Source organism: Martes martes, assembly GCF_963455335.1.
Source record: "Martes martes genome assembly, chromosome: 3".
In the NCBI taxonomy this organism is placed as follows: domain Eukaryota; kingdom Metazoa; phylum Chordata; class Mammalia; order Carnivora; family Mustelidae; genus Martes; species Martes martes.
In genome coordinates this window covers 155,971,337-155,995,817 of record NC_137890.1, presented here as the reverse complement: position 1 = coordinate 155,995,817, position 24,481 = coordinate 155,971,337, and the positions used below count along the sequence as shown (strand labels likewise).

Genomic DNA, 24,481 nt, shown 5'->3' with positions numbered 1-24,481 from the left:
TGGGTGAAGATTGGGGAAGTATTAGACTGCCTCAAAGGATGAAGTATTAGGATGGGCTTGGAACCTGTCATAAAAGCACCTTTAGAGGGAGGGAGTGTCACACTGCTCCCTTTCCCCTCTTGTTTATGACAGGGCATACGGAAGAGGCTGTTCTCCCCTCCCTTCAGGTGCTGGTGTCCTACTTTTCCAGCGTCTTCCTTGTCCCCATCTTGTGCTTTCCGTGGGTGGTGGTTTAAGTGTCTGTCTTCTGATGGTTCTTCTCTGCAGCTGCAGCCCCGGTCCTGAGCTAAAACGCACAGGTCAGTCACCCGCTGTTTCCGACCTGGGGTGTGAACCCCTGCCAAGCCTCCAAAACTACGTGAACTCTTGAGGGCGTTGAGCTCAGCTCTGGGGCTTCAGATATGTCTGTTTGCTGACAGCTTCCACTTGTTCGCCTCTGGCTTGGATTTCTGTACTTGATGTGCAGACTCTCATGGCTGATTTCCACTCCACACACCCTCTTTGGTGTCCACACCACACTCTTCAGGTCTTTCCCAAACCCCAGTCTCTCCTGTCTCAGTAGGTGGTGCCTGCACCTTTCACACTTGCTCAGGCCCAAAGCCCTGGAGTCCTCCTCCACTCCTTCCTTTCCCTTGGACTCTCTAGCCAACTCAAAAGACAAGTCCTGTGAGCTCTCTCTTCAGAATGGATCTAGGATCTGACCACATCTCACTGCCTCTACTGCTACCACCTTTATCTGAGCTGGACTTTGTAACAGCCCATGAACTGGTCTCCCTATTTCTACCTCTTCCTCCCCACCTCCCCACCCCCGCCGTGGTCTGCTCTCCACCCAGCAACCATAGCAGTCCTGTTAAAACTTAAGTGATTCCTCTGCTCACGACACTGCAGTGGCTTCCAGTCATTGTCCCAGGAGGAGCCTGGGAGGTTCTGCGTGGTCTCCCCACCTCCTCCCTGACCGTCTTCTCTACCCTCCTGCATGTGGAGCTCCACTCATACTTTCTCCGAGGACACCAGCTAGGCTGCCATCTCCAGGCCTTTCTAACACTTGACGTTCCCTGTTCACTTGAGGGCCCAGCCTCCAGGGGCCATGTGGCTGGCTCCTCACTTCTTTCCGGTCCGCAGTGATGTTCTCCTCTCAGAGAACCCTCCTCTCAGGGTGCCCCCCACAGAACAGGAACCCTGTTGCTCTGTCCCCACCTTTACCCTGCTTAGTTTCTCTTCACAGCATGTCTGACCACTGGACTTCACGTATTTACTTACTTACTGTGTCTGCTCTTCACTGTTTATCTGTCACCTGAGAGCAAAGCTTTGTGTTCACTGCCTTCTCCCCAGGTCCAAGGTCAGTGCCTGGCACGTAGTTGGCACTCAAACATTTGTCGAGTGACTGGACCTTGTTGTCTCCTCCATGTTTACCTAAGCCTCATCTGGAATCCATGCTTTGTTCCTGACACAACCTGTGGTTCGAGTTGTGGTTGGTTTATTTTACCATGTCTCGTGTTTCCTACTTTCTACTTCAGGTTTGTAGTGGCTTAGAACCACATTGTCCCAGAGAAGATGAATGGCTTTATTGGCTGTGTTGTCACGTACAGGTTCAAAATTCTGAGGTTACTGTTTCACTGCCCAACTGAGGAGGTTTGGGGTCTGATTTTTTTTTTTCTCTTTCCTCTCTTTTTTGCACATTCCTTCATCTGTCTGGTTTGGGGACTTAGTCCTGGACACGATGGTGCCTGGAATGACAGTCAGCTACAAGAGATGGCCCAGTTGAGGATTAAACACCAAGAAGAACTGACTGAGCTACACAAGAAACGTGGGGAGGTATTGATAGCTGCTCCTCGTCTCTGCTCTGCGCTGCGCAGGCCCTGTGGTGGGGGAGAACAGGCAGGAGGGCGCTTGCACTAGAACTTGCAGCTGTCCTGGCTACCTGTGGCATCATCCTCTCTGGGAATGCAGCATCGGGAAAGCCAAGGGCTTTCCCTCCATCAGCAAGAGAGCAAGCCACTAGGGTAGCTGCTGGTCGCTCCACTCCCAGGTGGCATGAAAGGTACAAGTGGAGAAACTTCTAGGGAAAGAAGCAGGCTTTTCTCCCTGTTCGAGGGCGGGTCTCACTAATACTTTCCTAGGGTATTTGAAAGTGAACCCTGCAATTTCTGGAAAATTCATTAGAAAGGACATTAAAAAAGTCCTGGACTGTATTAATCCTGGGTGGCGATTTGATGGCAAATTATGAGAAAATGTATTTTCTCATCAATGCAGCTGAATTGATCATTTTATCAGCTGAAGTGTGTGAAAGGTGGCTGAGGTGGGGGGACAGATGAGTCCTCAGCAGAAACCTGGCAGTGACCCGTAGCACTTCCCGTCGTTCCCATGAGCATCCTCATCTGCCCTCCCACTCCTCGCTGCCACCCAGCTTGTTTCTTCCTGGGGCCTTGGCCCAACTCTACAGGGCACATTTTCTTTCTTAAAAATAAAAGCACCCCCCCAAAATTTTAAAAAGCACCCACTGTTAAGGTTCCAGCTGAGGTCCTGAAATCTCTCATTGATGCAATTGTTCTCCTTTCCCCCCCAGTTAGCTCAATTGGTGATTGACCTGAATAACCAAATGCAGCAGAAGGACAGGGAGATGCAGATGAATGAAGCAAAGTGAGTAGAGATGATGCCTTCTCCAGGGCTGGCCATGGGGTTGCACTCTGTTTATTGTACTCTTGTGGGCGGGGCCAGTGGTGATTGCTGGCAAATGGTCACCACATGGGACTCAGCAGGAGTGTCACTTCTGTGCATGCACAGCCTGGGATTTTTATCTACCTGCTAAGCATGGCAGAGGCAAGGACAGTGCCCTCAGTCTTCTGGGTTCCCGGCATGCCCCTGGCAAGTACCCTTGGCCCTTGTGAGTGTCCCCGAAGCATTCATGGCTCTCCCTGTGGCCACTGCATAGGAGAGCTAGCGTCTTCTGTGGTGGAGATGGTGCCAGAGTGAGCCTGTGGCCTTTGGGAACAGGGATGAGTTTGTTGGCAGGATAATTCTTGATCAGGGAGAAGCCTGGAATTCCAAATTGTAGGACCTTTGAGCTGGAGGGAAGCCTGGGTTTCCTCTGTGCCTTTTTCCCTTGCTCTGCAGACAGGGGTCTCTAAAGGCTTAGAAAGACATCTTTGCTCATCGAGTGATAGAACCAACGGAAAGTGCAGAATTTCTAGCCCTCTTTTAAGCCCCTGTTAGTATTCTATATAGGCATCAAAAGTTCCCTTTTCAAATCCTGCTTTTCTAGTCCTTCATCGCCTGGGTGAATTTTACCCTAGGTAAAATTCCTCTCCTAATCGACTTGTCCTGTAAACCACTGGGGTTGGTCTTGGCTGAGTGAAATGTTCATAAACATGAGTCCTCCGTGGCACCTGGTGTGATGGCTGACGTTATTGTAGGGGGCCCATGCTCATGGAGCTCCAGCACCTGGCAAGGTGCCCTGGCTCCTCACAGGGTTCCCGAGCAGGCCCATTTCTCTTCTCCACGTCCTGCTTTCAGAATTGCAGAATGCTTGCAGACTATCTCTGACCTGGAGACGGAGTGCCAAGAGCTACGCAGTAAGCTTCAGGACCTTGAAAGAGCCAACCAGACCCTGAAGGATGAGTATGATGCCCTGCAGATCACGTTTACTGCCTTGGAGGAGAAACTGAGGAAAACTACTGAAGAGAACCAGGAGCTGGTCACCAGGTGGATGGCCGAGAAAGCCCAGGAAGCCAATCGCCTAAATGCAGAGAATGAAAAAGATTCAAGGTGAGGCATCAGTCCACAGGTAGTGGTTCCCATTTTTAGTAAAGTAGAGCCTTGTTTTCTGAAAAGACAAAAACAAACCTGGCAGCTCGGATGAGGAGGGATGGCACAAGCTGGCCAGAAAACACTAATAAAATCAGAAATCTCAGTGGTGCATGTAAAAGAGATTTGCGTTTATAAGAACACTTTTACAGCTAAGCGGAGGATTACGTTCCAAAAGGGTTTTGGCCCGTACAATTTTTGCCAGTGAATTCTTTCAGTGTGTCAGGGAGAAAAGCTAATTCTTGAACAACAGAAGGTAAACCAGAATTAGAAAAAGATTGGAATTTCTCCCATCCCTAATTTTATAACACCGTCCACATCCATACCAAGGCTCTGGATAGTATAACAAGACGACTATGGTCTAACCTCACATGAACATAGGTGTGAAGTTCCTAAGTCAGAGTCACTGGTACTTTTTTTTTTTCCCTCCAGTGAGAGTGTGTGTGCCCACACAAGGGGTGGGGTAGAGGGGAGCTGAAGGGGAAAGAGAAAATCTCAGGCTCCATGCCCTGTGCAGAGACTGATATGGAGCTCCATCCCAAAACCCTGAGATCATGACCTGAGCCGAAATCAAGAGGTGGTTCCTTAACTGACTGGGCCACCCAGGTGCCCCAGTACCTTTTTTTTTTTTTAATTTACTGCAGTCCTACTAGGACTTACCCCAGGAATTAAAAGGCGGTGTATCTGGAAATCAATTAAATCTGTCACCTTAGATGATAAGCTATAGGGCCACTATAGTAGACCCCAAAAATGCCATTTGCTCAGACTCAGTTCCCAGTCCTGATAAAGAATTTGGAACAAAAGCTTTTAATAAACACATATATCAGCAACCAACAGCCGATAGTGTTCTTAACAGGGAGACCTTCCATCCTAGACACCAGAGTTGGTCTTGATGGAGGGAAATGTGTGTGTTGAAAATTTCCACGGAGAGTCTAACACACATCAAAACCAGGAACAGAAGGAAGGGCTCACTGTCTTCAACTCTGACTGATGTTTTGGCCATCTGACCAGGTAGGATGCAGAATGGAAGGCCATTAGAAGGGGCGGGGGCTCATGCTTATCCACTTAGAAAGCCTAAGAAAATCCACTGAGAAAACGGACAGTAAATGGTCAACAGATTAGAACATACGATTTTTTTTCTTTTCTTTTCTTTTTTTAAGATTTTATTTATTTATTTGACAGAGATCACAAGTAGGCAGAGAGGCAGGCAGGGAGAGAGGAGGAAGCAGGCTCCCTGCGGAGCAGAGAGCCCGATGCAGGGCTCAATCCCAGGACCCTGGGGTCATGACCTGAGCCGAAGACAGAGGCTTTAACCCACTCAGCCACCCAGGTGCCCTATGACTTTTCTTTTAAAGATTTTATTTATTTATTTGACAGACATCACAAGTAGGCAGGCAGAGAGAGAGAGCTGGAAGCAGGCTCCCTGCTGAGCAGAGAGCCCACTGCGGGACTCGGTCCCAGGACCCTGAGATCATGACCTGAGCCGAAGGCAGAGGCTTAACCCACTGAGCCACCCAGGCGCCCCATAACATACAATTTTAAAGCCCTGTGTCTGTACTTTAGAATTTGAAAAGATGGTTGCAGTTAATCTGAAAGAATGAAAATAGGAAGGAGTCATCATAATGATTACTAATCCTATCAAATAATATATTCAAGTAGATTTCAGAATCTATATAAAAACTGATAACGTAAGGTAGAGATGAAAAATGTGATGCCTGCTTCTTTTATGAAAAATTTCTAGATAGTATGAGGACTTTCCAAACATTTAAAAAAAATAGAAATAAAAAGTGGACAGTATAAAATTTTCCAATTTCTTGACACAAAAACAATCAAAGAGATACAATCATTAGGTAAATATCCTGCCGCGGAGCAGATGAGACAGGCGAGCCCTCCGGCAGGTGTGAAGCACAGGGAGTTGATGAAAGCAGGAGTGCACATGGTCAGGAAAGCTGGCCTAGAGGGCTGTCGGGAGGAAGGGAGAAGCACCTTCACATTGTCTGTGGAAAACCCATTCCACCACCTCCCAAGGCCACCTAGGCATGACCTGAGAAGTGTTCGCACTCGTTGGACTTTATTTTAGGTAAGTCTTAAGACTTGGTCACAGGTATTATTTTGTGATGGCATATTACTCATAGTAATAAAAATAAGCAGTATCTCCCTTGGGGGAGAAATAAACTGGTATTTTCATACCGTGCAGTTTTACAAAGTCATCTAAAAGTACACGTCTTTGGAGTACTTAGTGACCCAAGAAAATACATGTAATTAATGTAACTGAAAATAGGGTAGGAAATGTTTTCATAGGGCATGATCCAAAATTTGAATGAATTTAAAAGATTAAAAAGGAACTATATTGTTAATGGTGTTTATTTCTGCGTAGCAAGACTGTGGCTTTTATTTTCTCATTTTATACTTCTCTATATTTTCTAACTTTCTTAAGTTTCTGTCCTATTACAAAATGAGCTGTCCTTTTTTATTCTGTCTTGTATTTACATTTTTTGTTAAAGATTTTATTTTTAAGCAGTCTCTACCCCCAACATGGGGCTCAAACTCATAACCCCCAAGATCAAGAGTCACATGCTCTGCCAACTGAGCCAGCCAGGCGCCCCTCGTGTTTCAGTAAAATAGCTTGGCCTCTGCTGTGGAGTCCTTATCTTAGAGGCAGTGAACTCACCAGGGTCACCTGGAAGTCAGTGTAGCACGTTGAACACCTGCCAGGGGAGAAGCAGGCAGGCGTTTAGTTAAGGTAAGGAAGGGTCCTTGGTCATCACAGTGGACAGGAGAATGACACTTCCTTTGAACATGGGGTTCGAGGCATATTACATGTCTGCCCTTGCTCCTTTGGAGTGTTTCCCTAGGGATTTGCCTCTGGGTGTATTCTCTTCTGATTGCATAGGCGGACCCTGAGGTTTCTTCACTTTTGCTCTGACTTTACTCCTTGGAAGCTTTCCCTCCTTCCTTATGATCCCAAAGTCAGATGTTCTCCTTCCAGAGCCTTAGTTTACCTGAGCGATAGCATGGCACATTTCATGTTTTGAAGTAGCTGTCCGTGTTCTGCCTCCCTCCCTGTGCTAAGGTAGGTCTTTACCATCACGGTGGCTGCTATGTCGGACACACTTGGGGAATATTTGAACTATTGAAGGTGGTATCTTTTCGGCTGTTCTAATGAAGGAGGGCTGCAAGTGCCTTCTGCTCCCTGCAACACTAGGTCTGTCTTTTATCCTTCACTTAGAGTTAGTGCCTTTGCAGTAAACGAGCTGTTACATGTCCCACGCCAAGATTCTGGTTTTCCCTCAAAGGTAGTTCATAGGTCATCTATTCCAGCTAAGAAAAAATGATTAAACTTTGTCATTTGTCCTATAAAACTTAGTTTTCCATCTTCCTGATATAAAAGTAAGAGTGTAAGGGGCACCTGGGTGGCTTAGTCAGGTAAGTGTCTGGTTCTTGATTTGGTCCTGAGCTCAGGGTCGTGAGATCGGGCCCTGTGTTGAGCTTTGTGCCCAGCAGGGAGTCTGCTTGTCCTTCTCCTGCTCTTCCCCTCCTCCCACTTGTGTGTATGTGCACATGCTCACTCTCTCAAGTAAGTAGGTCTTCTTTTAAAAAATAAAAAATAGGGGCACCTAGGTGGCTCAGTTAAACATCTGCCTTCAGCTCGGGTCACGATCTCAGGGTGCTGGGATGGAGCCCCACATCAGGCTCCCTGTTCGGCAGGGAGCCTGCTTCTCCCTCTCCCGCTCCCCCTGCTAACGCTCTTTTTCTCGCTGTCAAATAAATAAAATATTTTTTAATAAAATGAAAAAATAAAATTAAGAGTATAAGCTGCAATTATTCCTTCCCGTGATTCTCATATGCCACCTAAAGGACGTCTCCCTGTTTTGAGAATTAACACTGGTAGAAGCTTTACAAAAAATTCCAGCAGAATTCTTGGCTGGGGCTTAATAGCAGTGCTAGAATTCCAGATTAGGGGTTCTCCACATACAGAGTGAAACCCCACAGTTAGAGATGAAATTGCCATGGAAGAGAAAACAAGGCCAAGGTTTAAAATGGGGGAGATCCTGAATTTAGGACTTGGTGAGAGACAGAAATTGTTCTGAGAAGGGGTAATAGTGTACTTGACTGTTTGGCCACATTAAAATTTTTCCACAGCCGAAGGGTGCCTGGGTGGTAATCAGCCACCAACGCTTGATTTTCGGCTCAGGTCATGATCTCCAGGTCCTGGGATTGAGCCCCATGTGGGGCTCTGCATTCAGTGGGGAACTGCTTGAGGATTCTCTCACTCCCTCTCCCTCTGCCTCTTCCCCACACTCACTTTCTCTCTAAAATAAATACACAAATCTTAAAAAGAAAAAAAATTTTTCCACAGCTGAGACATCTGTATGCAGCCCTGGTAAGTGGACCCATGTGCATTTTGACAGTTCAAGAATCCCACACCTCGGTTTCCTTATCTGTTAAAGTAGTGCTAGATCTCAAAGCATTGTTACAAAGATTAAATCAGTTAAAACCTGGAAATAACAATACCAAGTAGTCAGGGACAAGTAAATTCTAAGTAAGTCTTAACTATTAACTATTCATGCTCTTGACATGTTGGTGTCAGACTGTTTGCTGCAGAAAGCCCATCTTGACCATGACTGACCCTGGATAAACCTGATGTGCCTTTCTGTCCTGGGAGGCCCCGGGTCACGATGGGCAGGCTCTGCCTTGCTAGGTCACTGCTTTCTCTAATGACATAATCCCTCTTCTGGCCTGTGCTCTGGAATCCTTTATGACAGGGTTCCTTACTGACATTACTGGTGTGGGTTTGGGACTTGGGTATCTTTGCCCAGGGCAGTTATTTGAGATGCACTGAGTATTCAAATATGTTATGAGACCTAGTAGTTTACTGAGAGCTGAAGTGCCGTGCTTTGTTGAAGCCAACATTAACTAGTGGGCTTTCTTCACTAGGAGGCGGCAAGCCCGGCTACAGAAAGAGCTTGCAGAAGCAGCAAAAGAACCTCTACCCATTGAACAGTAAGTAGAACTCTTCCAATCAGAACTGCTCTTAGCAATTGGATTTGCTCTTTTAAAATGTTTTTATCATGTTCTTATTTCTGTAAAACCGTTTATTATAGATTGTAGAAAGGAAACTCAAAGTTCTGAGGGAGCCACTAAACACTGGTTCCCGTCCCAAGGCTGCTGCAGCTCATGCTCCTTATGGGCTGTGGGGCTGTGAACAGATGACTTCGGCACCCTGAACAGGTGCCCACCTTGCTGCTTCCTTCTTGACACTTTGATCCATTTTCTACCCGTCATTGGGCCTCCTGAAGTGTATCGCTGGGCTGGGTTATTTCTCTTGCTCTCTGTTCTTGGTATGTGACTTTGAGTGCAGGTGCGGGCAAACCTTTGAAGCCTAAGTGAAAATGACAGTCTCTTGGAGCAAAAGGGAATGAATCCATTTGGAACTTTCCCTCATCTGGAGTTGGGGTGTAGAGTCTTCCGCAAGATCTCAAGCTTTGTGTTAAGAGTGGTAGATATTTAAATTTAATTTAATTCAGTTAGTGACTAAATTCTGCTTGCTTCTGGTTTATGATGTGTTCCTTTTCTTCTGAAAAATATTCCAGAATATAGTATTAGAATTGTGGTTTACTGCATTTTAAAATGTTGTTTCCTTATAAATGGAGGGGACTGGTTTGAATTCAGTTAGAGGAGTCAGCCACCAGACAGGGTGTTAATTTATAAGAAAAAAAGATTTCCATACCAAGGCTGTGCTTATAGACATTTCTTCTGTATTCTCAGATATGGAAAATAAATCTCAGTTATATTTTACAGACACTACAAAGTAAATAAATGACCTAGAAATGACAGCTTATAAAAGCGACATTTGTCTGCCTCCCTACTGCAGCATAAACAGGTGACTGGGTGTGACACAACTTAGGTCAAGCATGCTGCCCAAGATCTCCTCAGAAGGGGCAGAGCAAACCTAACCTAGGAGTGCCTGACCTTAAAGGCCTGTTCTTAATCTCTGTGTTTCCCAAAGAGCAGAGTTTCTGGGAGCAAAGGGCATTCTTACCTTTGAAAGGTTGTGATAAGCAGTTGCCACATCCTGGTATTTTCTTGTGGCCCTGGGCCTTTGCAGGGTTCCGAGTGTCTTCATGTCTGTCGCATTCTGAAAACATTTACATAGGCTCTGCTTGTGGTCGCTACCCTTGCTGTCTCTGTTGCTCTGCTGTCACGCTTGTATGGACACTAGTGACTCCTCCAAATCAGAACCACAAAGAAAAGAAAGGCTAGCCTTGTTCTCTTTCTTCAGGCATACCTTTGTTCTCCCCTACATCCTGGCCTAGACTGGGGTCAGTTGTGTGGAATCCTAAAATCGATAGCCAAGGGAAACAAATTTTCTTTGACTTGGTTTAACTTGCTTAGTAACAAGTATATGTTTACATAATCCAGATAATTAATCATGGAAAAATTTAGCTCTCAAGTTCTAAGGAGTCTGAACATTAGGTGGTAAAGGCTTGGGTTGTTAGGTTTTATTATTTTACTTCTGATTGCAACTCGGTAGGAGGTCATTAAAACCAAAATAATTGCTTGCCTTCCCCCAACCAGGAACAAGGGGCGGGGTAGATTCCAGAGGTGGTTTGTATCTGGTGGGATAAGGCGGGTAAACAACAGGGCATTTCTGTGGCTTGATTATTTCACATGAAGCATGATAGACTTCCCACATGTCAGAAGCACCAAGTGTTGAAACCTAAGCATAAAATACCCAGAGTCAAAAATGAATTGTGTTGAGATTTTGTTTTCCTGTTTCTATTATTAAGGCAGTATTTAAAGCCAGTGTTAACATAACCATTGACTCTGTTGCCCTTCCAGCAAAAGCTTTCCTTACTCCCCTGGATCTCCTCCTTGCCCTGTCATTTTCTTGTGCTCCAGAGCTGCCCTGGCTGTCGTCTGTGCCATGCTCAGCCCATCTCATGGGAACTGTATCTTGGTGAGCACTGTGATCCAGTTGTTCACGTGTGGGAGCCCTTACCTGTGAACCGGGCCTGAAGGAAGGAATCTCCCTTGGCACTGGATGCATGGTTCTAGGCTTGTTAGATCATTGTTTCCTTGCTTTCCAAGTAGGAGCGATGTTCACACCCCAGAGGATCAAAAAATCACTTAAGTTCTTTTCAGCTGGAATTCTAGATTTGATGTCAATAGGTTAAATGTTTTTTTAGTGTCATTCAGAGTGTGGCCATTCCTGTTTCTCTGAAGAGCCCTTGGCTGTTTCTGTCACAGCCAACTCACGGAGGCCGCGTGTGACTAAGAGATGGTGCTGGTGCTTGCAGGACAGACTTGCCACAAAGCTCCCACGGAGCAGGATCAAAGACTTGGCCTCTTGCCCTTCTTTCCAGGGATGATGACATTGAAGTCATCGTGGACGAAACCTCTGATCACACTGAGGAGACGTCTCCCGTGCGTGCCCTCAGCAGAGCAGCCACGTAAGTAGCTGGGGCGGGCCAGGAGAGGGGCGCTCACGCCGTGAGCTGACGGCACGTTGTGGCGGTGGCAAGAGCCCCTTGCTGGAGCACCCAGCCCCTCCTGCACAGCAGTGGAGATCGTGGGCTCCTGAGTGTCCCCATCTTCCTCAGGTCACCTCCACATGGGACTCAAGCTGTCTGGTGCTGCCACCACCCCCTGAGGGGAGGTGGGAGGAAGTGTCATGGCTTCCCACAAGATGGACAGTTACACCTTGTTGGGATGATTATTTAGATCATACTGTTTACTTCGTACTTGGGTTCCAGGATTTTTTTCTCTTTGCTGACAACTAAAGCAGGACTAAAAGAATGGGGATTGGTTATTAACAGCCAGACACTGTTAGGTCAGATTGAGTCATTGTCTGAAGCACAGTTCCTAAGACAGTTTAATGCGGGGAACCTTGTGTCTTTTAAAACTTTGAAGCTGGGTCCTCCCTCCTGCCTTCCCCCTATTTTCTGATGGTTTGCTCCTCTGAGGGGGTTTCTTGGCTGGGGTTTGGGAACTCGATGGGAAACATACTCCCAGGTACCTATTTTTGTGGACTGTTTTTATTGATGAATTATGGGCAAAATGTTTCTAAGGTTTAAACCTATCCTCCCCTCCTCTTTAGTAAGCGACTCTCGCAGCCTGCTGGAGGCCTTCTGGATTCTATCACTAATATCTTTGGGTAGGTTAGAAAACCTTCACCTTTCCTTGTTAATATGTGTGTGAATATTCATAAGTATTGTATATGATTTATCACCATTTTTTAAACGTACACCAAATTTCCGTGGCGCCAAGTATTCAGATGCTTTGACTTCAGCTTTTCACTTAGCTTCTTCCTTTTTCCTCTGTTTTCTTTCTTTAATCTTGCTGCATACTGATCTGGCCTTACCTTTAGTCTGTCCGAGTCTCCCCTTTTGGGACATCACTCCTCTGATGCTGCCAGGTGAAAATATTCCCTTCTCTCAGCCCGGCATGTGAGCGTGGCTCCTTGATAATTGTGCTGATCACCGCTTCACCCCCTCCCCCTTGTCGGGTGTGCATGTGCCTCCCAGGCTGTTGTGCATGCTCCTAGGAGTGCTGTCAGCTTCTTGAGCGGGCAGTTAGGTTGAGCTCTGCACAGCAGGCACGCTCTCATCCCTCTTTCCTCGGGCACACGTTCGATTCTGCTATGACCACACTGGATGCTGAGGATGGTCTTAACTAGGCACAGAAGTCACCTTCAAATAGTCTTATCAAAAGACAAACAAGCTCCCTCAGAGCGGGCAGTTACATTACGTTGAGAACGTTTTTGCAGCAGTTTATTGGCTGGGGAAGCAGTTTTGCGGGACTGCTTTTCAGTGTTGGGTTTTGGAGTCTGTGAGTTAGCAAGCGAGCGAGTGCAGGTACGTGCTGGATACCTCTCAGGTTGTCGTTTGAGTGAGGATGCCTCTGGTCGGGTGAATTGTTCTGTGGTTCGAAGAGTCTAGGAGGGAGAAGAAGCTACTGTCAAAAGTGCTCTTTGAATCCCTCCTGGACGTTTGGTGGACAGGAAGCCTTGTGCAATCCTAATATTTTCCTTTGTGTTACTTCTTAGGAGGCGTTCTGTCTCTTCCTTTCCAGTTCCCCAGGATAATGTGGATCCTCATCCTGGTTCTAGTAAAGAAGTGAGAGTGCCAACAACAGCGATGTGTGTCTTTGTAAGTACAGTTGAACCCCATGTCCCACCAAGCTTTGTGTGGTAACCAAGCCTGACAGTTAAAGGACCCGTTCTCCACAGCAGCTGGCTTTCTCCTGTTTCATTTAGAGCAATAGCAAGCTTTTACACCTGTTGGCTGTGTCTGATGGAAGGAATTGATACATTTTGCTTAGCTTAGAGGACAGAATTTATTATAACCATTTTCTGTAATACAGGACTGGCTGAGAGAGAATCCCTAGCATGAGAGATGGGACGAGGGAGAAGGAGCTGTGGTTCGTGAGAAGTTACACTAATGCATGTCATTGTTGTCACTGGTTGGCTCCCATCTAGAGTGAGATTCTAGTTAGTAGTCTGTTTTAGAAGGTGGGTAAGTGCACCTGTTTGCTTCGTGAATTATACCCAAATCTGCGTGACTTCCAATCGTTAGAAGCACAAGTTTGGAAGCAGGAGACAGCCCTGGGCAGAGGCCACTGTGATGCTGGGGCTGTCAGCTGGAGTTCAGAGCTGGATGCTAGTAGAAACGAAGAAGCAGGTCCCAGCTTGGGGGAATCAAGTAGAAATGGAACCAGCCTGGAGAAATGAGGGGTACCTGACTCAGGGCTGGCAGGTGGGAGTTTGGAGGGGAAGAGAGAAGCAGAGCAGAGCACAGATAGCTGGGCTGACTTGTGGGTTACATGGGCTGAGTTAGAGGAGCCAGCTTTCAGGGGAGAGAAAGACTTACTATAAAATGGGAGGGAATTTATATGGGAAAGGCTTTCAGTTCCAGCATAAGGAGGAATTGAATAGAGATTTCCACAGAGTGAACTGGCTGAGTGATTTAACCACCTTGTATGTCATAAAGAGAGTCTCCCTCCAGATGAGGAGTTCGATTGGGGACCATTAAGGCCCCTTCCCATTCCACTCCTGCGAGTCCCTGACAGGCCCAAGCACCTTATGGAGGTCAGTGATGATTGGTAAAAGGTCTGATTGCACTCAGTGTCACAGCCCCTTTCTTGCCCTCAACTCCCAGCAGCCCATTGTTTTCTCCCGTCACATTTAAGTCATGTGTATGGGATAATGGAGCAGCTGATAATTGGGGATTCTGTCAGCATGTGTGTCTGAGAGTATACAGTTCACAGCTGACAGATATCCAACAGAGCCAACGATGCAGGAGATGGAGGAGTGGCAGCCATGGGTGTGATGGTGCATGATCTCAAGTTTTCAATCTGAGACCTCCTGAGTAGAAAGATAGCATTAAAAAAAAAAAAAGAAGAAGAAAGAAAAGGAAGGGAATCACATGGAGGCAAAAAGGTTGGTCAGCTGTCTGATAGCTTTTCAGCAGTGGGACACAAGGGCTGGGGCGGGATCAGATCACCAAGCAAAATAAAGTGGTGTTTATATCCCAGTCAATTTAATAATCGTGCCTTTGATAATATTTCAGGCATCTTTTTTAGTCCCAAGCAGATGTGACAGTACGATTTTTGTCCTCCCCAAGTGATGTTTTAGGCAAATGATTGATGACCTGTTTAATGATCTAATATTTGTAATCCACATTTTCCACAGTCTTTTTTTTTTCCCTTTTTATTATGGAAATTTTCAAACATTGGTGTGAGCAGGGAGTTAAAGAACTTCTGGGTCCCATCACCCATCATCCTGCCAGGCAGCCCCAGTTAGCTACATCTGCCAGTTTTCTTCTCTCTGCCCCACACACTTTTGCTGGAGCAATTTAAAGCAAATCTCAGGCATTATAGTTCATCCATAAAGACTTCAGCATCGATAGTCTTTTTTTTTTTCTTTTTTTTTTTTTCTCTTTTTTAAGATTGATTTATTTTAGAGAGGGTAGTGGGAGGGGCGGAGGGAAAGGGAGAGAGAGAGAGTCCCAAGCAGACTCCCTGCTGAACACAGAGCCCAATGCGGGGCTCAGTCAGATGCCCAACTGACTGAGCCTCCCAGTCACCCTCATAGTCTTAATTTTTAAGAGCAGTTTCAGAGACATTTTCTGGTATTTTTTTTTCCCATTCTAGGAGGGGATGCTTTTTACCCCATTTCCCTTCCCATCCTGAACACAAAGAAATATACCATCTTTTCAGATTATTTTTTTTCTAGTTTGGATGCCAGTCTCAGTAATTTCCCTGTCAGGGGGTGCCTGGGAAGCTCAGTCGATTTAGAATCTGACTCGATTTTTGCTCCTGTCATCATCTTGGGGTCATGAGATTGAGTTCTCCGTCAGGCTCTGTGCTCAGCGGGCAGTCTGCTTGGGATTCTCTCCCTTTTCCTCTGTCCCTCCCCCCCCCATGTGCATGCTATGTCTCTTTTGTCAAAATAATTAAACCTTTAGAGAAAAAGATTTCCCTGTAAAGAACTTACTCTTTTTTTAAGATTTTATTTATATGACAGAGCACAAGCAGGCAGAGTGGCAGACAGAGGGAGAGGGAAGAATAGGCTCCCCACGGAGCAGCAAACCCATCGTGGGTCTCAGTCCCAGGACCCTGGGATCATGACCTGAGCTGAAGGCAGACATTTAACTGACAGTCACCCAGGTGTCTCTCCCTGTGAAGAATTTAAAATTCTCCCAGAATGATACCTGTTTCGTTGAAGGCCTGTTGGTGATTAGGCACACTCCTAGGTCACACAACTTGGCAGAAGTCTTTTTCTATAGATGAGCAAATGAGCTGAGACTTCAGAAAGTTAAGAAACTTGGCAAAAGTCACCCTGCTAGTACATACTAGTGCTGTATTGTTTCCAGAGCGGAATAGAATCCCACTGTAACAGTGATGCATAGCAGTAGGCGTGGTATCTGCTCGTATTAGGACTCCATATGAGGATATACTCACATTAGGAAAGCCATAAAGGCTTCTTTTATCATGAAAAGCCATGCTGTACTTTGACTAGATAGTTTAGCATGTAGCATTAACATAATCTGGACAAAAAGAGAGGTGGTTAGTCAGAGACTTAATTTTAAGCCATTAAGATCATAGTAGAATATAGACTGAAACTTTATTTTTCTTAAGGAGAAATGAAATTAATGCAAAGACAAACTTTAGGCAGTTAGTCTACATGGGTTTTTGAATGCTTTTTAAGAAGGTTGCACTGTGGGCACCTGGGTGGCTCAGTGGGTTAAGGCCTCTGCCTTTGGCTCAGGTCATGATCCCGGGGTCCTGGGATTGAGCCCCGCATCGGTCTCTCTGCTCAGCGGGGAGCCTGGTTCCTCCTCTCTCTGCCTGCTTCTCTGCCTACTTGTGATCTCTGTCTGTCAAATAAATAAATAAAATCTTAAAAAAAAAAAAAAAAGGTTGCACTGTGCTTAAATAAATGGAACTGTAACTATAAGAATAAAATTGGGTAGGAATCCAAGTTAGTTTATGAGCGGACCCCCTTTATTTCTGAGTGAGTATCTGATGCCTCTTGTTAGACGTCCAGAGTGTTCATGTGCACTTCCTCTCGGGAATGACAGTGATTGGGGTTGAAGCAGGGTGCTTGTCTTGCAGGATGCTCATGATGGGGAAGTCAACGCTGTGCAGTTCAGTCCGGGCTCCCGGCTGCTGGCCACAGGAGGCATGGATCGGAGAGTTAAGCTTTGGGAAGTGTTTGGAGGTGAGACCCCAGAGTTGCAAAGAGGCTGCGTTGGGGACATCTGGTTGACCTTGCTTTCAGGCAATCTTTAAATCATTCACCTTCTCCAAATATCTAGTATCTTGTTTCAGGAATTATCTGACCAAAGCATTATCACCATCTCAGACAATACACCTGTGTGGATATTTGCGCTGAGTTTTTAAGCAGGGGCTAGAAAATGGTTTTAAGTTATGGATTCGTTAGTGTTTGTGTTTTCTCAGATATAATGAGAACATCTTCCAAGATACTATAGGTTTTAGAAGGAAAATGAAAGGTCTTAAAGTCATAGACTTTAGAATTAAACGATACATTGAGCTGAGGTGTGTGCATTTAATAACACCACTGGCTTTGGCCTAGAGAAAAAGATTGAGGTCATGTCTAAGCTTGAGAATAAAAAGAGGGATGTATCTTCCGGGAAAAATGTATTTAACAAGCAGCTTATCATCAAGGGCCAGAAGATCAAGACCCCGTCTCTTTGATGAGACTTTGTTTCAGAAGTGGCTTCAGAGTATTCAGAAATGGGATGGCATTAAAACAGGAAATGGGACTTAGTGAAATCATCTCTTAGAAATCTGAAGCTAGGGATAGCTCAATTTCGGCATTTTGAGATGTAGTTAAGTCTCATTTTTTTTTTTTTTAAATAACGCAGGGCGAGGAATAAGGCTGAAGATTTTAGTAAGAACTGCTTTGTCAACTTTCCATAGCTGTAGCACTTACATTCCCAGTGTCCACCAAGAAGTAGATCCAGCAGGCCCTTGTCTGTGTTAGTTCCCCTGATCCTTGCCACAGCCCTGTGCAGCTTGAAAGACAGGTATCACCCCTACTTGGCAAGACAAAAACATGAAAACTCAGAGCCACTACTTGATTTGCAGAGTTGATTTTCTTGGCTGGTAACTAATTAGCTTGGCAAGGGGATGGCAGAACCAGGTCCTGAACTGGGTCTGCTGACTGCAAAGCCCCTTTCTTCCCACTGTGGCCTCCCCGAGCTATAGAGCACCTGAAGGAACATGCAAGTGACTACTTTTGGTGTGTTCAGAGCAAGAGCAGTCTGTTGATCCGTTTGATGATAATAGATTATCAATAAAGCACCACATTTGTCTGCCCTGGCCTTTTTTTTTTTTCTTCTTCTTTTTCTTTTTCTGGAAAGTAACTCATTAAATCCCTGGCAAATACAGCTAGTTGAAACCCATGAAAATTTGTGCCGTTTTACCCAGAAATAGTTTATGAATGATAATTGTGAAAACCGTGATAATGCAATAATAAAGCCATATTGTAATAATAGAAGTTTTATGAGATTTGATTTTTTAAAATCTAAGCAGAGCATCTGTTTTGTTTTTGTTCTTAAGATTTATCTATTTATTTATTTATTTATTCATTTGAGACGGAGAGAGCAAGAGAGTGTGCACACACAACAAGGAAGAGGGTCAGAGAGAAAGTGAGAAACAAACTCCCCACTGAGCCCCAATGTGGGGCCCAATCCCAGGACCCTGCAATCATGACCTGAGCTGAAGGCAGACGCTTAACGACTAAGCCACCCAGGTGCCCCAGAGCATCTGTTTTGATTATGTCTTGTGATTAAATAAAAATAACTCTAGAAATACTTTCTACTTCCTGGTAGTGAAAGCACTTCTAAGAAAATTAGAACCAACCTTTTTTTTTTTTTTTTTTTTTTTTTAAGATTTTATTTATTTATTTGTCAGAGAGAGAGAGAGAGTGAGCACAGGCAGACAGAGTGGCAGAGGAAGAAGCAGGCTCCCTGAGGAGCAAGGAGCCCGATGTGGGACTCGATCCCAGGACGCTGGGATCATGACCTGAGCCAAAGGCAGCTGCTTAACCAACTGAGCCACCCAGGCGTCCCTAGAACCAACCTTTAGTAACAGTGTTAGGTTTTTGCTGCTAAAAAGGAAGTAAATGGAAATGAATATTGGCATAGTTGGTGCCAATAAAATGAAAAGTTTCTGCTGGGTCTAAGAAATAACATAGAATGTTTGGCAGCACTTTATATAGTTTTGAGGAACAAATATCAGTTAGGGCCTAATTATAGAGTATTTCTTCTGCAAATCACTTAGTCAGTAGGTTTTTTTCTCCTTGGCTAATATTTACTGAATCTTGGAAGAGACTAAGTCCAAAAGGCCTTTTATGAAATAGTTTGGGGGTCCTGTTTTTTACCCTTTTAAAGTATCAGAAGAATGGCACTTTCTGCCCAGTAGGAACGTCTGTCCTTGCTCTATCAAAATTTTCCAGAAGCTCCATTGGGATGTTGACATACCTTCCCTCCATGCTCTCTAGATCTTTGGGAAGGGTTTTTTTGATTGTTTGAGATCAGTCTCTTACATAGAATAGTATTTATTGGTCATTTCTTACATTTTGGCAATGTGTTAAGTGCCAGAGAAATAGACTGCTATCTTGGGCATAATTTTTGATATTTCTTTCTTTCTTTCTTTTTTTTTTTTTAAAGATTGTTTTTATTTATTTGACAGACAGAGATCACAAGTAGGCAGAGAAGCAGGCAGAGAGAGAGAGGAAGAAGCAGGCTCCCTGCTGAGCAGAGAGCCCGATGCGGGGCTCAATCCCAGGACCCTGGGATCATGACCTGAGCCAAAGGCAGAGGCTTTAACCCACTGAGCCACCCAGGCGCCCCAATTTTTGATATTTCTTAGAATTTACAGTAATATTTTTGTAAAACTCTAAATAAAGACCTTAATTAATGAGTGGATATTGGCCTTTTCTGACTTTTGAAAATCTCATGAGAGCTAGGATCCAAGAAATGGCATTAAATGTGTTACACAGGTATTTTGCAATTAAATTCAGAGGGTGGGCTTCAACCAGTTTAATAATCCTGACCCTAAATGTATTTGACAGCTCCAAACCCAGTATTCATATCATAATTATTACCAGTTAGAAGTATTGAATAAGAGAAAAGGTTGTTCTTTGAGATGTTTCCTATTTTTATGTTCCCTTTTTATGAACTTCTTTTTTAAGATTTATTTATTTTGAAGAGAGGGGTGTGCTTGGGTGGCTCAGTTGGTTAAGTGTCTGCCTTTGGCTCAAGTCTTGTACCCGGGGTCCTGGGATTGAGCCCCATGTCGGACTTCCAGCTCGGCAGGAAGCCTGCTTCTCCCTCTCCCTCTGCCTGCTGCTCTCCCTGCTTGTGTTCTCTCTCTCTCTCAAATAAAATCTTAAAAAAAATTTTTTTTAATTTATTTTAAAGAGACAGGGAGAAAGAGAATCTTCAGCAGACTCTGCTCTGAGCACAGAGCCTGACTTGGTGCTTGATCTCAAGACCCTGAGATTATGACCTGCGTGAAATCAAGAGTCGGACGCTCAGCCAACAGACATCCAGGCACCCGATCCCCTTTTATGAATTTGATTTGAATGGTTCCCTAATTGTTTTCTGAGCTTGCCATCCTTAAGGTACCCTTTAAGAAGGGGCTGAATCACATCATCTTGAGACTTGTACTCTTGTCAGTTTGTGCCTACATCATGAAAGCTCCTGCGTGGGTGTCCAGAGCTGTCTGAGAGCAGGACCCAGGAGCCTGTGCCTGGTGAGGGAGGCTGCGGGGAGGGGAGTGCTTGCAGCCAGTTGGACTGCCAGAATCTTCAGTTTCCAGAGACAGAGGAAGTGTACAGACAAATTCCATAAACTCCAAACTAGCTTTACTGGCATTCTAAGGACTAGCCAGTTACATATAACTTAAAAAAAAAAAAATTCAAACTCTAATGAGAATTCACACAGAGATTGTAAAAAATTTAGTGGTGAGGTTCTATAGAAGTGATTGTTAAATCGACACAAATACTGATCAGACCCAAAGGTGTATTTATCTGAATTAGAAATTTTTACTGAGGAATAGCAGAACTAAAACTCCATCTCTAGACGGATTGACATTTCTTTAAAATTCCTGCACTTCTTTGTAAAGGGAATTGAAGACTCTATAAATTTTTGAAGAGAACAGGGAGCACCTGCGAAGTGCTGGGCCTTGTGTCGGCTTACACACTCGTGGCTCCAACAGCTGCCCAGCTGTTCTCTCTGGTCTCACCTCGGTGTTTGTCCTCCCACTCTCCAATGCTGCATCCGTGCAGGACAGCTGCTCTTCGCAGCCACTGATTGGCTTCCACTCTGCTTTAGGTGCCCCAGTGTAACATAGGTATTGGCCTTACTTTCTTTTGTCTCCTCTGTCTTCCTTTATCCAGATAAATGTGAGTTCAAGGGCTCCCTGTCTGGCAGTAATGCAGGAATTACGAGCATCGAATTTGACAGCGCTGTGAGTATCCCATGAAATGAGTGCGCTTACAGGGGCTTAGAAACCATTTAAGACATCCGGTTCTTGAAATTTAAAAATTACTCAGACGATTTCCCTGCTGTTCTCTGTCTTAAGTCCCATCAGTGTTAGATCAAGATGTAAGGAGATGGTAAATTCTGGGCTGGTTGTGATGGTGTTGCAATCTGGGTGGGGGAGGCAGGTCTGCAGTGCCGCAGCCAGTCAGTTCTCTGCAGGCTTGCTGAAGGTCCCCGCTGAAGCCCGGCGATGCAGAGGGAGTGATGGGTCTAGCTAGGTGCTTGAGAGACAGGCGGGTCTCAGAGCAGTTTTGAGAGGTTGCGGGAGGGGAGAGCCGGTGCCTCTGGGCTCTGCAGCTTGGATAGTGTGTAGACAGTTGGTATTTACTGTTACTGAAGGGGGTGGAGGGGATGGCTGATGAACTTGAGAGGACAGGTTCCAGTTTGAGCTGGAGAGTCTGCAGCATTCCAGCGGGAGGGCAGGATTGAGCAAGTTCAGGAGCAAAGTGGATTTACCGTGGTCAGTGGGTTGACGGACTACTGGGGGGTAATGGTCAGTATTCACATAAGCTGTGCAGCTTTTGAGCATCTAATAAACCTTTTCTGGACTCGATTCTTAGGGAGTTTGTATTGTATGGACTGAAATAATCTATTTTGTCTAAAATTTGTCTCTCCCCCCACCTTATTCCCATAGGGATCTTACCTTTTAGCAGCTTCAAATGATTTTGCAAGTCGAATCTGGACTGTGGATGATTACCGGTTACGGGTAAGACCCAGTTAAGAAAGTTAGTATAACTTCCAAACTTCATGAGGTTCTTAAGACACAAAATGTAGGAAATGGCAGGTTGATTAATTAGGAGAATCATATTTTCCTGAAAATCATACTTGATTACCCCCTGCCTTTCCCTTTCCCCCTTGGGAAAATTTGTTTCCATGTTACATTCTTCCTTTGTCCAAGATGCAGTTTCAGAATGCTTGCACGAGGAAGCCATCACATTTCTCATGAAAGACTCGGAGTGTTCCTGTTCCTAAGAACTACATACTTGGGGCAGGCAGGTGTCCATTTTAGCAGAACTTCCAATGATCCCAGTATTGTTGTAGAAGTTACATTTGCTACGTCCCAAGACTCATAATGACCTCCCAGAGTCTAGCTGAAAGTAGGACATAGGAGTGCATGTGGATACACTTAGGGTTAGCGAGAACCACAACTCTGACACAAGGTGGGAGTAGGTGGCAGGGAAAAGGGGAAGGTCGGGGTCATGTGAAGGAATTCGCATGTGAACCCAAAGTTGTTGAGAAGTCGCTTAGCCTCCACAATGAAGACCAAAACTTGATGTTTATAGTACTTTTGTTCTAGTGAAAAACAAATAGCTTAATTTGGGGACATGTTGGTTTTCTCCTTAAGCCTGAAGCAGTTTTCACATGTGCTCATTAAGAAAAGGCTGTTGAGGGGCACCTGGGTGGCTCAGTGGGTTAAAGCCTCTGCTTTTGGCTCAGCTCATGGTCCCAGGGTCCTGGGATCGAGCCCCGCATCGGGCTCTCTGCTCAGCGGGGAGCCTGCTTCCCCCTCTCTCTCTGCCTGCCTCTCTGCCTACTTGTGATCTCTGTCAAATAAATAAATAAAGTCTTTAAAAAAAAGAGAGAGAGAGAGAAAAAGAAAAGGCTGTTGAAAGATAAGAGGGAGGCTGAGCTTCTTACGAAGAAAAAAGTTTGACACAGGCTTTTGTACATCAGCTTGCATGAGGCATAGTGTTGAGAGTTTCTTCAAGGGAAATCTGCAGAGAGGGGGAGCTGCCGCAGAATGGTCCGTTGCCAGTGGTCTGATGTAATGATGCTGGGATGCAGCTTGGAGAATCTTTGGAAATGCACAGTTCACATGTCTCATAGGCTCTCCATTTTCTTGAAGGAGCTGTAGGGAACACCACCAGTATTAGCTGCTAGTCAGTACCTCATGGGCGGTGATGATCTTTCATTCTGAGTCAGAAGAAGATCCAGGGTTACACATGCAAAGTATGGGGCGGGAAGGTGACAAAGATTACGTTCCCTTGTGAAAGCTGAAGAGCCTGCTCTGTGTTCTTGTCTGAATGCAGGAACAGGGAGGAGGGCCACTGGGCCCCCGTGGGCAGGGCTGGACCTTTTGCTAAAGCAGTAGTCCCATCTGTTTGTCGCTTGATCAAGTTTTCAGTAGCCGCCCTCTACTTTTGCACTCTCAAGGTGGCCTGGCCCGTCCTCACCCAGCATGATAACCTGCTGTGGGCTGTGCTGTGCTCTCCTAACCATCGATCCCTTACTGGATTCTTGCAAAAGGGTTGAATATGCCTGTAGTTCTTAGTTTGCCTAAAGGAAAAGGGACTTTTCTTGAGTGGTTCCGATGGGTCAGACCCAGTACCAAGGTATTGTATGTACCCTACTGCTTTTTTCATCCCCAGGGGAACAAGGAGGGGTAGGTTATGGAAAACCAAGGCTCAGTCAGATAAGCCCACAAAATTGCCTAGAGTCCCCCAGCTACCAGATGAGAATGGGAACCGGGCTCCTTGCTTTTCTCTGTTTGACCTGGATTATTCTAGTGTCTCTAAAGACTGAGGTACAGCAGACCTGTCTCACCATGAAGAGGGACATAGTCTTCCTTACATTGTAGGCCATTGGAGGAGAAAAGCAAGCAGTTGAGGGGTCATCCAGTTGTGCAGGATGATATTTTCCATTGGAAAAGAGTTCTATTCAGGTGGCCATCAGCCCTTGGGTTGGACATATGAAGGGGACCTGCGGGTGGGAGCCAGACCTGGAAGACAAAAATCATAATGTTGGGAAACTTTGTTCAAGTGAGCTAGTCTACAAGAGTGGGCTGAGTTTCACGGGAGAAAGCGCTCAGGGTGCTGGAGCACCAGGCCTCCACTGGGGTGCTGATGGGTTGGGCTGGGATAGTAGCTTCCGTAGCTGGGCTAGCTGGCTTTGAGGGCTTCTGGCCCTCTCTATGTGTATGTGTGATGAAGATCAGGATGAACATCCCCTGGATAAATATCTACTCTGTGACCACAGAACACACATGGAACTCTTAACAGGGTCTAGGAAGTAAATACGCTCCCTCTTGTAGGAGGCTCTGGCTTCTCCTTAGACCCTAGTTAACAGAGGATTTTGGAAGACACAGAGGTGCATGTTCGGAAATCCAGGACCCAAGCCCATAGTTTTTCCGGTAAGGGAATGGTGTTGGCAGAGACCAGCATGCAAGGAGCAGCTGGCTGAGTGCTTGCTTTAAAATCCTTGTAGTAAAGGTGTGCGAGAGACAGCCTGGTATTTACAGAGGACTCCTTTGAAGAGTGGGTGTTTTGGATTCCCTTAAAAATCCAGAAGGTCCTTGCAAAACTGCCTAGCTGCTCTCTAAAATGTGACTTGAGGAACAGGGTTGAATAGCCCACCTTTTTCACTTCTCTAATGTGGACGTAGAAAAATAACCACAGTGACGAGACTGGCTTTCAGATGGTGGTTTTTGCTTCAGAAACATCCTCATTGAGTTCTGCATTTTTTCTGGGGTCAGTTGACCGTTTGGTGCTAATGGTGGTTGCCTGCATGGTGGGTGGCCCTCAGGTCTCTCCTGAGGCACGGGGGAGCACCTGGCAGGGCCCTGGAGAAGAGAGGTTCCAGCTGCTCTGATGTCTGAACAC

General features: G+C 45.5%; 1 protein-coding gene across 3 annotated transcripts in view; it reads left to right on the top strand.

The window, feature by feature from the left end:
• ATG16L1 (autophagy related 16 like 1) overlaps window positions 1-24,481 on the top strand; it is a 38,340-nt gene that overhangs the window by 6,153 nt on the left and 7,706 nt on the right. The window contains exons 3-13 of one of the 3 annotated variants that reach the window (XM_080799866.1): window positions 1,710-1,815; window positions 2,567-2,640; window positions 3,514-3,765; window positions 8,743-8,808; window positions 11,172-11,258; window positions 11,906-11,962; window positions 12,176-12,223; window positions 12,854-12,956; window positions 16,423-16,528; window positions 20,738-20,808; window positions 21,517-21,588. In XM_080799866.1, coding sequence (XP_080655992.1) covers window positions 1,710-1,815; window positions 2,567-2,640; window positions 3,514-3,765; window positions 8,743-8,808; window positions 11,172-11,258; window positions 11,906-11,962; window positions 12,176-12,223; window positions 12,854-12,956; window positions 16,423-16,528; window positions 20,738-20,808; window positions 21,517-21,588 — 1,042 coding nt within the window. The remainder of the gene's footprint in view (window positions 1-1,709; window positions 1,816-2,566; window positions 2,641-3,513; window positions 3,766-8,742; window positions 8,809-11,171; window positions 11,259-11,905; window positions 11,963-12,175; window positions 12,224-12,853; window positions 12,957-16,422; window positions 16,529-20,737; window positions 20,809-21,516; window positions 21,589-24,481) is intronic. The other 2 variants (XM_080799867.1, XM_080799868.1) reach the window with 2 other exon arrangements.